This window comes from Stegastes partitus, unplaced genomic scaffold (assembly GCF_000690725.1).
Source record: "Stegastes partitus isolate 25-593 unplaced genomic scaffold, Stegastes_partitus-1.0.2 Scaffold10, whole genome shotgun sequence".
NCBI lineage: Eukaryota > Metazoa > Chordata > Actinopteri > Pomacentridae > Stegastes > Stegastes partitus.
In genome coordinates, this window is record NW_007577741.1 from 229,766 (window position 1) to 245,238 (window position 15,473).

Consider the following 15,473-nt stretch of genomic DNA (forward strand, 5'->3'; position numbering starts at 1 on the left):
TGAGGCTTCCTTTATTGAGCCGTTTCAAAGGTGGGACATGCATGGACGAACACGCTGAATTTCTCCTATGATATTCCACCTGCCTCAGTTAGCGGCGCTTTTACTGTCACACAGATCCCAGGAGGATTCCTCCAGAAGAGGAGGGGAAGTAGGACTCGTGTCCCCCTTCCCCCTCTCTCCACTTCACTGCATCCTCATTATTGACCGTTGTCCTCCTGAAATACAGACAGCGAAGGTGTGAATGGTGGCAGAAATAAACAACTGTTAATGCAGAACATCAAATTCACTCGACCACACAAAGAGCGCTGACATACAGAGTAAAACAACGTGAATACAAGAAATAAAAAGTGGCTAAAATTACACTTTAAAAAAAAGCAAGTATTTCAAAATGATCTGGTCCTTGAGAAATTCTATATGTTCTCGCCACACACTGAGCCTCCTGCTATGTTTATGTGGCAGCTCGGCCCGCCTCCCCCCTCCCACTTCACAGGACGCTCCGGCCTATCACAGCCCTGCTGGTGTCGGCAGTAATCCACTGAGCCACTGAGTCTGGTTTATCTCTACATTTCCCCTCCGAGTCCTCAGACTGGTGGCAGACAGAGATGACTGACATGGCTACTGATATTAATCCAAATGTCACCGCGGACAGAGAAGCTCAATGATAGATCTGCATTCAAATGAGCCTCAACTTCATCCAGTCAAGTCGCAGCATGTGTTTTGACAGAAGCTAAACAAAGTGTATTGAAATCTGCTTTATTTCCACTTCTGTAGTTCTGCTCCATTGAGCAGAATTAGTTCGTTAGTTCGTTCTACCATGTAATGAATGATGCTCACCGTGAGTCATGATTCTGTGAGCCTACATGGGCTCTTGTCCCTGTGTGTGTCTTTGCGTGTGTGACATTCAAGCCAAGCCACAGTTAGCTTTCTCAGGCTAATTATAGCCCAGTGTGCTTGGCCCAGATTACGGGAGGTGTGTAGAGTCAGAAGGTAAACCATAATAGTGCTGACCTCCCCTATTCTTGGCTTTGGCCTCTCACCTGTACAGCACGAAGTTCAATCGGACTGTGACTTTAATTACCTTTCCTGACACAACAGTGAACTAATACAACAACAACAAAAAAAACTCTGACGCAAACAAAAACACAATCAGTGTAAAGGCAAATAAGAATCTGGCAACACGAGCCTACAGGCATGGGAGCACATAAGTAGACTCAGAGATGTATGTAAGAGTCTTTTCCTTACTTACCTTTGGTCTAATGAAGTCTCAGACGTCCTAGACAATCATCATTCTGGGACTGTAGCTCTGTCAAAGCATCCTCTTACTTTCAGGCCTCTTCAGCCCTCTGCCCCGGTCTTGTAACACCATGCTGACGAAGCGATCACCCTTATTTAATTCACTTCAATCGTGTGCCCATGTCTGGGGAATTCACTGCTGACAAGGCATCCTTTGATTCCAGCTCTGTTCAGTAATTCGGGGGTAAGGGAAAGGTACAGTGAATCAGTTTGGATATACAATCACAGCATTTAATGAGTCATCACTTCACTTGAGTCTTCTCATTATGCAGACATGGCCTATGCTAATCTATGTCAGGATACAGCTGATAGAACACGTTATCCATTAATCAAAATGTGACAGCATTTTATGTTTTAGCAACTTGGAGTCTCAGTGTACCAAATAACTAACGAGGTAAAACTGAAAGTATCGCCAGCGATCAACAGTTAAACAAGTTACTGCATCACCGCTTTAGTTTTACTTCATGCACATGTCACAAAAGTGAATGAACACATCGTTAAATGTAAAAGAGTTTCCTTCAGTGGCATGGTTCTCACATGCTTAGTGAGGCAGGTGACACGATATTTATCAGAACGATGATGCTCTCAGAAAAAAGAAAAAAAAACTCCCCATACTCACTAATGCACACAGGATCTCTCTTCGTCTGGTTCCTCTGTAATGTCAAATGTATTTAATGCAGTTTCATAGGTTTTTCCAGTACAAAGCTACCAATCCGTCTCATTTCAACTCTGCATACCCTGAAAGAGAAAAGCACAGTCGATTCAAAATAAACAAGCGAATCGATAAGCACATAAATTATTTCCCAAACTGCCACCTGTTCCAGCCGTTCTAAAATCAATCCATGCTTCTAAATTAACAATTTGAAAACGAAATTATTTAGAGCTTCCAATGCCATTAACTCTTATATCAAATGAAAAAAAACTTACCCTCCAGTCTTTCGTTCACCAAAATGAAGTGAACTTCTTCCCAAGGCCAGACAAAGCTGTGAGAATGACAAACGGAGACAAATATGAGAAGTCTCTACAACCCAAACACTAAAATACCAAGTCAAGGAAATCCAAGATCTTAACTTCTGGATTGTTGGGTTTAAAATTCGTAAGGCCTTCAGCTTACTATGTTAAGCACTGAGAGACTGCACGATACAAATAAAACTGAACTTTTGCTATAATAATAAACTCTTTATTTGTAAGCTGTATTTCAGTTTGTACCATCTCCCAGTTTTCCCGCCTGCTCTGCTGCCCCTCCTTGCAGGATTTTGGTCAGAACGTTTTCCCCTTCAGCAGGTGCCTGGCCTGGAGCAGCGCTGCCTATACCTCCTGCTTTGCTACCAATCCCAACAGGGGCGGCCTTGGAGCCTGCAAACAAAAAAAAACAAATCAGTACCCTCACATGTATTGTTGTTTGGTTATGTGTATTCTGGTAATGGTGGAAGTGAGACTTACCAATGCCTGTTAGAGGGGGTGTGGCTATTTTGGTAGGCTGCGGTGCTGGTGGTACTCCTGCCATAGCTTTCATTCCTGTGGCAGCTGGTGCAGGTGTGGCCTCCATCTTTGCCTGCAGAAAATCAAGTGAAGACGAATATTGAGTTTGGGCAAAGTTCAGTTCAGTAAATATCTTGGTTTCCCCTTTCTGCTTCAATTTAATGCCCAGTATACACCAAAAAAAGAGTATTGTTGTGAGATATTATTGGTGGTGTGGCAATCTTTGTCAAATGGTTTTGACATCCTTACACTCTCCATGTGTTGCTTAGCATAAGAAGACACAGCAATGGCATTTAATGGCTACAATTACTGCACACTGTATCACATAACAGGCTTCAGTGCAGGATTTAGAAAACAACACAGTTAACACATCTGTATAGTTCAAGTAGTAAAACCAGGTTCACGTCTACTTACGGCTGCAGCCGGCTGTCCTGCTGCAGACCCTCCTCCTGGTTGGCGTCCTTGTGGCGGGGCTTGGCCGGATTTTGGCTGCTGCTGTGCCTGTCCAGCTCCTGCTGCGGTTGTTGCAGGCTGGCTGCTCTGAGGGGTCTGGCCGTGCTGCTGTGGTTGCTGCTGTTGCTGTTGTGCACTCTGCTGATGCTGCTGCTGCTGCTGCGGATGCTGCGGATGCTGCTGCTGCTGCTGCTGCTGCTGATGCGACTGCTGATGTGGCTGCTGCTGCGCCTGCTGGGTGCCATCAAGTGGTTCAGAGCCTGGATGTCTCCCGGACTGGCCCTGTCCACCTGACCGCTGCTGCCCAGTATGGCCCTGAGGAGGCTGCTGTTGCTGTGATTTGGGCCCTGCTGAAGAGGGATCCTGTCTCCTGGAGGTGGTGCGATCCCCTTGTGGTCTCTGGCTCCTTCCCCCAGTGCCGTGGTGATGACCGGAGGCTGGGTCACGAGAGAAGTCTCCTGAGTTTCGAGGGCTTCCCTGGGCTGAACGAGAGTCTGGACCACTCCTTCTTTGTGCAGATGTAGCGCTTCTGCCGTCAGCACGGCCAGATGGGTCTTTGGGGTGTGTTCTAGAAGAACGCGAGGCTCTGGGATCTTCAGCGGAGTGGCGAGAAGAGCTGTGTCTGCCAGAACTGCTGCCATGGTGGCGATGGTCCCGTGATGCAGAAGAGGAGTGGCGTTGTTGGTTGTACTCATCCTGTGGACCGTACTCCTCTGGAGGCTCGTCATAGTCGTGGTAGGTGTGTTTACTACGTCTACCTGTGGATGAGTGACCTCCACTTCCATGATGTCTTGAGCGATCAGAACGGGCCTCCCGTGGCTTCTCAAACCAGTCAGTCTCCTCTTGGCCCAAGTGATAGGCTTTTTAAAAACCAATACAAACAATATCAGTCAATTGGTTTGATGTGGCAAGTGAAGCAGCATGCAGATGGATGCCATGCAAAATAAATGGGAAAAACGTGCTCCACATTCCAGAGCCATGGAGATTTTTGTGGAATCCAGCAAAAAAAAAAAAAAAAAAAGTAAAAAAGCAGAGTTCATGCCGCACCTCACACTTAAAATGATGCATGCAAAACATAAATATAAAACACTTTTGGCTTCATGTATCAAAGGGAACATTCCATAAAAAAGGACAACACAAACAAAATAATGGCGGTCTTCTCCACACTCGGCATGCAGTCTTTTCAGCACACTTCAAAGGCGGGAGGAACAAAATACAGCACAAATAATTTAGCACCAGTTACCTTCACTGTCAGAAACAGCACAGTGCATGTCATCTACAAGATAGGGGTCATCTGGTTTATAGACATGACTCCTGGGCAGGTCCTTCTTGTGGTGGTCCTGCACATCTGGCAGCGAATGGCTGGAGCCATACTGATTTCTCACATCATGGGCTTCTGGTATGCCAGAGCTTCTTCCCATGCCGACAGGCTTCCCAACAGGACTGAGTGGACTCTCCTCTTCTGAATTCTGGTTGCGCATGGGAGGTCTTCCGCCACGGCTGCTCCTCTGAGACCGCTCCATGGCATCTCTTTCGTAAGATTTACTCCGGTGACCTGTGGCATCTCTGGAGGAAATCTTGTCCATACCATATCCTGTAGACCTGGACCTACCAGAGCTGTACATGCGGTCCTCTTCCTCAAGACCTTCACGACTGGTGCCATAGTATTTCTGCTGGTCATATGCATTTTTCTTCATCCCATAGGTGCCATCATCCTGAAGCTTCTTGGACCGAGACACAACTGTACAGGTTCCCCCCGTTGATGTCGTCATTGTGTAAGACGCAAGGTCAGACTCCACATCCCGAGCTTCCTCAATAGGGGAGAACTTAGAAATCTTCTGCTCCATTCCCTGCTTCCTGTGCTTACTGCGTTTAGAGGAGACTACGGCAGGGGCGAGGTTCTTAGGTGTGAGTTTGTGGCTACCAGAGCTGCTCCGTGATGTGTGTTTATAATCATCATAGTAATAAGAGCCTCCACTCACTGTGGTGCCCGTGCGACCATCTACTGTGGTCTGGTAACCTGTTGAGCCTGTAGGTCTGCCATAAGCATCAACAGGCTCATCTTCAGGCCTGCCGTAGCCACTCCCTCGTGCAGGACCATTCTCACTGCGATATCGTCCTCCTACAGGATGACCTAGAGCATCAGTGGCTTGGCCAGTGTTATCTTTTGTCAACTCACTGATGTCATCAATCATGACATAGTTCCTTGGAATATTCTGCTCTAGGTTAGAAGTGTAGAGCCCATCTGCAGCATAAGCAGAAGTGGGGCTGTCCACAGAGTGAGTCAGGCCAGGCTCAGGGGGGCGGTACTGTCCATATGCATTGCTATAGGCTGAACCAAAGCTGGTATCTGGAGCTGACGTTGCCACTGACACTGCTGGGTTGTTGATGACCTCGTAGTTGGTGGGGAGTTTTTGCTCAAGGTCAGCCAAAGAAGTTTGCCTTGGTCTTTGATGGACTGTAAGGATCTCTGCCTGGGGTTGGTAGGGGAGTCCAGGTTGGTAGGAACTATGGCTGGGATAAGGAAGACTCTGTCCTGGCATAGGCTGACCAGGTGAATGGAAGCCCTGGTGGCCATGCTGCTGCATGCTAATGTCTGTCTGATAGGAGGACTGGCCATACATGCGGGATGAATAGGTTCCCTGGTTCTGGTAGCCAGGGCCCGGTGGAGGATGCGGCTGGAATGTTCCTGGTTGAGGTGCAGAGGACGAAGGGTACTGAGGAGGCTGGAAACCTATCTGTTGGTAAGCAGAGCCTGGCTGCTGTGTTGATGGTTGACTTTGAGGGTATGGATATGACATATAAGATGAGGTTGAGGGATACTGAGAGGTTGCACTGAGGTCATTCGTAAACTGACTCAGTGGTGCAGTACTGGGCCTTGTCAGCAAACCATTAGCATCAAAGTTTCCAGTAGCAGCTGCCATCCTGAGGTTGTTGAGCTCACTGTCTGACATGTAGTCTCGGGCATCACCCATACATCGCAGGTAGGCCAACTCTCTCCTCTCCCTTTCCTTCACCATGGTCTCCTTACGCTGGGTAATGCCTAGCTCCAGATAACGCAGCTTGGCATCAATCTCCTTTTCTTCTTCTTCCAGTTCAGCCTGCTGCTTGCGCAGCTTCGACGACTCTTGTTCCACAGCTTTCAGTTCACTCAGCAGCCCAGCCTTGGTGACTCCCTGGGCAGGTCTTGGAAGAACCCTCTGGGGCATGCCAGGGGAGCTGTACATTTGTGCTGGAGTGACAATGGGGAGCGGAGTCTCCTCTGGAGGGGGGCTGGGGAGAGTCCTCTTTACTTTCCTCATCAGAGAGTTCTGCTGCTGCTGCAGGGAGGCCATCTGCTAAGAGAAGCAGAGACACATCAGCAAACACTGAGCTATAAACAGAATGCGTTTATGTAAATTAAACTCATTACTGTGCACTAGCTACTCACTGAGAGTCTACACACTTCTTCATCTCAAGATCGAAGTAAAGAACTTTACAGCCTGATATGCTGTCAAGACTACCTGACATTATTTAAACTACTATTTAAGCTAGAGTGTGAGCTCCATCAGTAGTTCATCTAGCATAGTTTATATTTATTATAATTATTATTATTGTTACACTAAAGCACTAAGTGGCTTTTTTCATTTTATGCCAGATTAACAGTGTTCAGGACAATGTTAAGCAGTGAAAGTCAACACAAAGCACCACTCATACATGATACCACAGACACTGAAGGTACATATTCAACTAAGTATTAGTTGCTTTTTAAAAACTCATCTAATTTTCTAAGTGTAGGATGCATGTCATCATTTTTGATTAAAATAAAATACAACAAAGTGAACATCAGAGAATCTTAATAAATGTAAACATAAGCATAAAATATGTTTCCAAATCGACAGGAACATGAGAGGAAACTGAAGCAATTGTCTTTTGATTTCATTCCAAAGTATTTTCATTAATATGTTAATTTTCTTTTTACTCCTTTGATCAGATATCCACAGAATCTGGCCTTTTTTTCAGTCACTTAAATATTGATGTATTGCATGCTGGTAAGAAAAATCAAACACTACAAATAAAAAGACAATTTAATAAGAAATCTATGTTAGTCTATTACTTACAAAATAGTTGTGTTGGGTAGATCCATGGTAATTTTGTTAAGTATCCACAAGAGAGCCATGTATTAAAATACTAAGAGTAAACATAGGTACAAATGCATAAAACGCTTCTCAGACTGATTTTGGTCCAAGTGCAGAGCAATGTTAATTTACTTTGACCAGCTGCTAACAATCAGGAAGACAGCAAAGCAGCACCAGGATTCCTCCACATTGTACATCCCTGTGGCAACACTCAAGGCTTTGCCAGATATAGAAGACATGGCAGAAAGAGGAGCGAGCGAGCGAGAGAGAGAGAGAGAGAGAGCAGGAGAGAGAGAGAGAGAGAGAGAGACAGAGAGAGAGAGCAGGGGAGAGAGAGAGAGAGAGAGAGAGAGAGAGAGAGAGCGAGCGAGAGAGCGACTAAAGGAGTATAAAGGGGGAATAAGGGAGGAGAAGCTTTTCTGGCATGGCCAGCTGCTCTTATGAGAACATTCTGTCACTTCCTCAATGCCAGATCCTGTGTGATTTTCCATGTCCACACGAACACATGATATATATTGTGTACACACACACACACACACACACACACACACACACGTGGCAAATGCTACTTTCATGTTACTAGCTGGCACCTCCAGTAAATGTGCCACGCTTTGCAATTTTCAGAAAAATAGGCTTTAACATGTACGAGCTGCTCCCCCTACAGGGACTTGTAGGGTGGAAGATGTATATCTATTTTTGAATCTTTAAATGCTAATTGGCTTTTGTAAATGTGGGATGACCTCAGTTTTGCAGATTTTTACAAGCACTGATAGCACTGATAATGAAAGATTAGTTTGAGTTGATTTGTTTGATTTTCTAAAAACAGATATTTTGTCAGAATACATTTTTATACAACATATACTTGTATGTTTTTAAATTCCATTTATTATGCTTTGTGTAAATGTTCATAAATTTGGATAATTTCTGTTTAAACAAAGGTAGATTTCTTACCTGACTGTTGGACACAGCTTGCTGATGATATGGGGAGAACCTGTTCTTGGCAGGATCCTCTGATGTAGGACTGAGAGGTTTGGGATCCGACATGGAGCGCTGCACACTTTTTATGGGTCTTGGTAGGGTCTGGTGGCGCTGGGGAGATTCTACAGTAAAGGCCTTCTGCTGGGGCGTAACATGGGCTTTGTTAAGCTTCTCCTGGGAGGCAAATGTTGTCTCTAGCATGCGATGAGGAGACAGTGGAGATACGGGGGAGTACAGCACTTGGGGAGATTTTGGGGGCTGACGAGACTGGGACTCGTTTTGCTGCGGATAGCCAATTTCCAAGGGGTCAGGTTTTCTCCTCTCAAATTTAGCAACTCCTTGGAGTCTAGGAGAAGTTGGGTCAGATGTGTTTGCACCTACTATATGCAGACTTGTTGAGTATGGACTGATAGTTGTAGGGACACTTAGCTGAGGAGCAACCACACCCTGAGAGTGAGACTCTGGTTCTGTCTGGCAGGCCAGACTCTCTCCTTTGTGGGTCCTTTCAGGAGCTGCTATGTAATGTAATAGGTCAACCTTTGAGGTTTCCGCCATGGTAATGTGGATTGCAGGAGAAACTCTGCCTAGTTGGTCGAGCTCTGTCTGGCATGATGAATCATTTGTGGTCTGAATAGCTATACTTGCAGAACCCACTTTAGATGATCCATCAGATTTAGCCTCACCACTGGATTCAGAGTGCTTGGATACACGTGACCGCCTGCGCCTCACTGGCTGCTGTTCCCATTCTGCCTGGTCCTCCTCGTCGGTCTGCACGCTGCAGTCCGCAATACGCCTTGTTCTCCTGCGCCTGTTCATGAATTTATCCTCTCCATCTTCATCATCTGTTTGCACACAGCTGTCTGTGATCCTTTTACCAGAGTCATCCTCTGAGCCGTCCCTCAACCGAGGCATGGAATTCTGCTTTTTCATAGTCTTCGAATCAGTCGGTTTGTCACTGCTCCTCAAAGACATTTCAGAGACTGAACTATGGATAGGTCGAGCAGCCACCACAGCTTGGACCACTTGTCCATCCTGCCAAAACTGCACACTTTGTCCTTCTTGCTGAATAACTCTACCACTCTGGTCACAGATAATGAACCCTTGAGGGGTCCCTCCTCCAACAACTACCCCTTGTATAGTACCCTGGGCAGAGGTTGCTGCTGCTGCCGCTGCAGCTGATGCAGCTGCAGCCTCAGCTGCAGCAGCAGCCGCTGCTGCCTCCACTGCTGCTGTCTTTTGTCTCTTCTGCTCCTCTAACTGCTGCTGGAGCTGCTGCTGCAGAGATTGAATTTGCTCAAGCTGCATTCTCTGCTGGGCCAGTTGCTCTCTTTGCATAATAAGCTGTGTCTCTCGCTCTGCTTGCTGCTGCTGCAGGACTTGCTGTTTAATTGTCTGCAGTTCTTGAATCTCACGCTGAACAAGTAACTGTTCTTTTTCTCTGTGACGCTGAAGCTCCATACGATCTCTTTCAAGCTCCTCATGTAGACGCAGCTGGCGTAATTTCTCCAGTTCAACCCGCTCTCGCTCTAACTGTAACATGTGCTCTTGCTGCTGACTCAGTCTCTCATCTTCTTTACCTTTCTGTGCATCTGTGGTAGCTAGGGCAGTTCCATGTGGTGATGTCTGTGACTGGCCTTGTTGAGCCTGACTGATGGGTTGAGTTTGAGGTTGGGTTTGAGTCAAAGATAAAGGCTCAGTTTGAGTTGGTAACTGCTGTGGCTGCATTTTAGCCTGCACTGGCTGGACAGCTGGAGGTTGGCCTTGACCTGGAGAGAGGGATGTAATACTCTGTGAGGTAAGTAGAGTAGGGTCTATTTGCTGATTTGCTGTGGTTTGCATACCAGGTGCTGGTAGACTTTGTACTCCCAAGTGTGCTGCCGGTTGGGTTGGTGGAATAGTTGCAGCTGTTTGTGCAGAAACTGTTGTTAAAGGCTTTCCAAGGTATACTGGAGTCTCCTGGTGAGAGCTGCTTACCACAGGCACACTTCCTGATGGTGTGGCTGAAGTAGGATACTGGTTTGGAGGAGGGTAGGAATATGGTCCCTGTGTGGACAGAGGCATCCTGGGACTTACTTGAGGCAACCTGGTAAGACTAGCCAGAGGTACAGCAGTTACACCTGTAGGGTATGGTCTGTAAATTCCTCTAGGCATGGGACGCAGGACAGAGGAAGGCTGTGTAGTAATTGGCAATGTAGAGGCAATGGGAGTGTTTATTGTGGAATATATCATGCCATCACCTCCTCTCATAGCAGCAGGGTACAAGGCGCGTATACTTGCTTGTCTAGCATTTATTAGATTTGTTAGAGTTTGGCCATTGGCCATTGGTCTTCCATCAGGTCCATACAGTAAATTTGCTCTTATTGATGCTAAGCTCTGCTGAAGATTTAGCCTTGCTAAAGGTCCACCCCTTCCAGCCCCATATGGACCTAGTTCAGGGTTAGTTCCATACCGGCTCCCAAACTGATCCACTGTGTTAAGAGCTGCACACATGCGACTGATCTCTCTGGCAGTGGTTGCACTGTACTGAGCCAGATTGGAGTCCTGTGATCCAGATAGGTCACGTGAACTGTAGGCATAGTCAGAATTGATGTTTGACATGGAGCCATATCGACGAAGGGGTAATGAAGGGCCCGCAAAATCTCCTTGGTGACGTAGATCTGTGTAAGAACCATACTGTGCTCCCATGCCAAGGTATCCACCATCATAAACCTGATTCATACTGCTAAGATCTACTGCCAGACCACCTTGGACATTACCCTGATAGTGACCAGCATCAGTCATGGATGGCAGATTAGTATCAGACATGGAGGGCTGTATTCTTCCTGAGGGGCCTGTGGGTGGTTGATATGGTTTATGTTCCTCTGTCATTGCTTGTGTAACTTGAGGCTGGTGTTGTTGTTGACTGACATTGTAGTGTGGTGGATGGAGAGGATGGGCTGCTTGAGACGGTTCAGGGTTGGGGTTTTTATCTGAGGATATTGTGGTAGGCTTCTGAGTTAATGACCCTGAACAGGAACCAGCAAAGGGCAATTTGTAAACAACATCACAACAAGCCACTTGATTTTCTGGTTTTATCTGTCCAGTAAGATCCAAGACCTGAGGAGGGGGAGGAGGTTCTTCTTGCTTTACCAGTTGAGTCACCGTGCCACCTTGCAATGTGTTGCTCTCATCAAGCTGCACCATCATGACATGGGGCTTACCTGTGGACAAGTTCATTACTGTTGGCTTGTTTTTTAGCTCTAAGGCAACTCCGCCATACAATTCATGGGGAGCATTAGAAGCAGGAGCCCCAGACACTGCTGGTGGAGCCAGTGGGGATACTCTAGGTATGGCACTAGCAGTCACTACAGGTTGGGCACTGCTTGTCTGGCTCACTACAAGGTCTTTTTTAATCAGCAGTGGCTGGACCTGATTAGCTAAATTGTAACGAGCAAAAGAGGACTGCTGGTGGTGCTGTTGGAGTTGCTGCTCAAGAAGCTGCTGCTGCTGCAAAAGCTTTTGCTGCTGTAACTGCAGTTGTTGCTGTTGTATACCCAGATTCTCCAGACAGGCATCAATTTTGGGAATAGATGGGTCAGTAATTGGTGGCTTATTCTGGGTTAAACAAACCGCTGCTCCAACACCCTGCCCCAGATCCACACGGTTTTGTAAAGGATCTCCGTACACGATTGGTTGCTTGGGTTGGGACATGAACATTGAACCTGCGACTGTGACGCTAACTGTAGTTGGGGTTGACACAGATACATGTGGTTGCTCTTGAGCATTCAGGTTCATAATAAGAGGTTGCACTGCTGTGTGTCTACCAGATGGCTGCTCTGCTCCTAAAGAGTATCTTCTTGTGTCAGAGGCAAGAGATGTTAGGTCCATTCCCTGATCTGTCATTATTATTGGAGCTGGCCTCATTGGAGCTCTCAAGTCCACAATGCTAGTGCTTGGATGTGGTTGGCCCTGACCCACAACCATTGAAGTGCCTGGAATATTTGAGATTTTACAGAGAGATATATTTTCCATTGATCCACGACCATGTGCAGTGGTGCTTGCACTAATACCCACATTTACTTTTTCAACATTTTGAGAGGAATGCCTCAGGGACTGCTGTGATGGATGCATTTGGGGCGATGTTGGAGAACTTGTAGAAAGGGGCTGAGAGCTATACAATGTCTTACAACTGGCCTGTGTTGGTGATGACAAAGGGGAAGTGGAAGAATTTACAGTTAATGGCTTGGCAGGACTAGTTGCTTCAGAGCCCAATGTTATCACCATCACCGGTGAATCTTTAGAGGACTGTTGTCGTATAAGACGTGGTGAAACTGCCCTCTGTGGTGCCTGAGCTCCATGGGATGCTGCGCCTGATGCAGGACCTCCAGGCAAAGTTGGCAGTTGCCTGCCACTACTGCCAGTGGGTCGTACAGATGGTGTATGTGTTGGGCTTTGTGTTGGGGAAGCAGTGGGGGACACTGGGGGGCTGGGACCTTTGAAAAGGGAAAAGACTTTGGAGGTTAGAGAGGATGCTCCGGGGTCAGGTGATGCCTGTGTTGGCCTCTGGGAGCCTGCTCTGTTGCCAGCAGGCACTGTACTACCTGCCTGTCGAGTCATGGCAGTCTGACTCACTTGGGCTTTGGTTGTGGCAACTCCAACAACTCCTTCAATTTTGGCACTCTGTGTCATCATCCTGTTTTGCGTTTCTTTTGATAGATGCTGCGCTCCATGAATTCCTGAAATTCTTGGATCACTGCCTGTTGTGGAGAAGGACATAGGTGCAGTAACCTGGGTTGGGCTTGAGCCAGGGGTGAGGACAGTTCCAGCTTCGAGATGATGCTTGCCGTCTTGTTGAGAGGCACTTTTCTGCTGACTAACTGTTTGTCCTTGCCTTTGCATGAGCTGTGCTTTCTTCATCATCTCCTCATAGACTTCTTCTGCGCTTTTTAATGTTTTATCCGATGGTGACATTGCTGATGTTTTTTCTGTTGGGGAGTATAGGGATGTGAAGGTTGGAAGGTTAAATTCATTTCCTGATTTGTAAAGCTTTCCACCAATCATCTCAAAACCTTCTGCCTCTGAGTCCATAGAAGGCGAGTATTCAGAACATGATGATCTGTGAAGCTCCTCCATTTCTGCAGCCTGTCTTAGCTCTTCTGTTGGTGATGCATCCTCAATAGGAGAAAGATTACTGGGGGGAGTTTTGGACCTTTCTCTGCGTCTCTGTGCCCGTAGCTCCTCTTTATCCCTCTTTGTTTTTCGGGCTGTACTTCGGATCCTCTGTTGTTCTAGATCTCTCATCTGCTCCTGCTCTCTAAGTAGTTCTTCTTCCTCTCTGAGCTCATCCTCCTCAGATGAGTCCTCGATAGTGGGTAGCAGTGGCCCATGGGACCGATGTCTAGCCTTCCTCTGCTGCTTTGCTTCCTCTAGTCTTGCCCTACGACTAGGGCTGCTGTCACTGTCATCCTCCATGGATGACACAGATGTGGGAGATGTTCCAGAGGTATAGCTGGGAGTAGTGGCAGGTAGAGTGGATGAATATTCTCCCTTTGACCGCTCCTCTGGAGAACCAGTCAGACTCTCCATCTCTAGCTCTGGTTCTCGTAGGTCATGCTCAGTGCTGAGCTCCATGTCTCGGTTGTAGCTATTGGTGTTATTTAGCTCAATGGTCTTAAAGCGCCGGAGACCTCCAGCCATTCCGACATCTTCTTCTTCATTTGCCTTATAAGCACCCTCTGATGCCTTGGTGTCTTCCTCAAAGCTATTAGATTGTTGAGAGAGTCGTCGTCTCTCTTTGCCCAAATCCCCACTGGTTTTATGTGCCTTTTTAGTTTTCTGGTTTTCATAGTCTTCTAATTCTTCTTCATCAGCACTCATCTCCATAATTTGCCTCCTCATGTACTCTTCATCTGTTAACTCTTTATGTGACTTCTTCTGTCTTACTGGCAATGGTGAGAGACCACTTTCACTGCTGTCTTCCACATAGTCATGCCGAAGCTTACAACTGAGTTCATCCTCTGATTCATCCCTTGCTGCATCATCCTCAGGACTGTAGTCCCGCTCCTGTCCTACTGATAGTGAATGTGGCCTGTGCTTCGAGTCTGAAGCAGCCTTTGACTCTAGCAGAGGCTTCATGGAGCTCTCCAACTTGGTGATTTCTGAGGGGATGGAAGCACCTCTTTCACTGAGCTTGATTCCTTCTTCTCGGATCTGGCCTATGATTTCCCCTTGAGAGCTGGAGATCCCATCTGAAGAGTATCCAGTGTCACTTAAACTCTGTGAGCTTGATTTGTTGGAATCCTAAGAGAAAGAGAAAGAAGAGGAGAGAGGTCAGAAACAAAAGCTTTTTTCAAAAATTAACTCATGGAAAGGTCTATTACAAGCTTCAGTGCACATCTTGTATCCCACTATTTCATCCAGCTCATCAGCATTGACATTTTTATGAGCATTTTTAAGTAATTGGGAGTAAAATTGATTTACTACACCTTATATAGATGAAATAGTCTCTAATAGCAAGATATTAGAGAAATATTACATTGGACATTGCAAACCGTTAATCAAACAACCAGATATAGTAACACTAGAGGCTAAAATCAACCCAGATATTTACTGTGTATTGCCTTTTGGTTTTGAAAATTTTGCAAATTTGACTTTGCATATAGCTGACTAATTTATTTGAACACGTAGGAGGCAAAACAGAATAACTATTGTAAATGTGGATATGAGTTTTAATTTAGATTTTTTTTGTGAATATAATATTTTGTAGGTTATTATAGCTATTCACTATATTCTTTTGATTTGGGTTGAGTTTGCCTTTCAGCGTTATGTACACACAGATGGATAAATACACTGACACAGAGTGAATATAACAGACAGTTGAACATACAAACGTCAACGTACAAATGTTATTCGGTTACATGCTTGATTGCCATCTTTGACGCATTCTCCATTGCATTCTTCGAACCGTTGAAGAATAACGAACATGCTTAGAATGCTTAGAACATCATCACGAAGTGTCACATTAAACAAAAAGCTTGCGTTTGTTACAAAAAAGAAAAAAAGGTGTGTAAAAACGAGGCAAGGAAATGGAAGAGTGGGCTGAAGATAAGGAATGGCCACTGAAATGATGATGAGAAGGACGATGATGTGACTGATGATGACTGATGATGA

At 46.1% G+C, this 15,473-nt stretch overlaps 1 protein-coding gene across 1 annotated transcript in view; it reads right to left on the reverse strand.

The window, feature by feature from the left end:
• Nucleotides 1-2,235: 2,235 nt before the first annotated feature.
• Nucleotides 2,236-15,473, reverse strand: part of bsnb (bassoon (presynaptic cytomatrix protein) b) — a 60,454-nt gene continuing 47,216 nt past the window's right edge. Inside the window, exons 6-12 of the mRNA XM_008285185.1 lie at nucleotides 8,298-14,603; nucleotides 4,472-6,566; nucleotides 3,405-4,088; nucleotides 3,190-3,356; nucleotides 2,737-2,848; nucleotides 2,503-2,649; nucleotides 2,236-2,276 (exon numbers count right to left, since the gene is read on the reverse strand). Coding sequence (XP_008283407.1) covers nucleotides 2,236-2,276; nucleotides 2,503-2,649; nucleotides 2,737-2,848; nucleotides 3,190-3,356; nucleotides 3,405-4,088; nucleotides 4,472-6,566; nucleotides 8,298-14,603 — 9,552 coding nt within the window. The remainder of the gene's footprint in view (nucleotides 2,277-2,502; nucleotides 2,650-2,736; nucleotides 2,849-3,189; nucleotides 3,357-3,404; nucleotides 4,089-4,471; nucleotides 6,567-8,297; nucleotides 14,604-15,473) is intronic.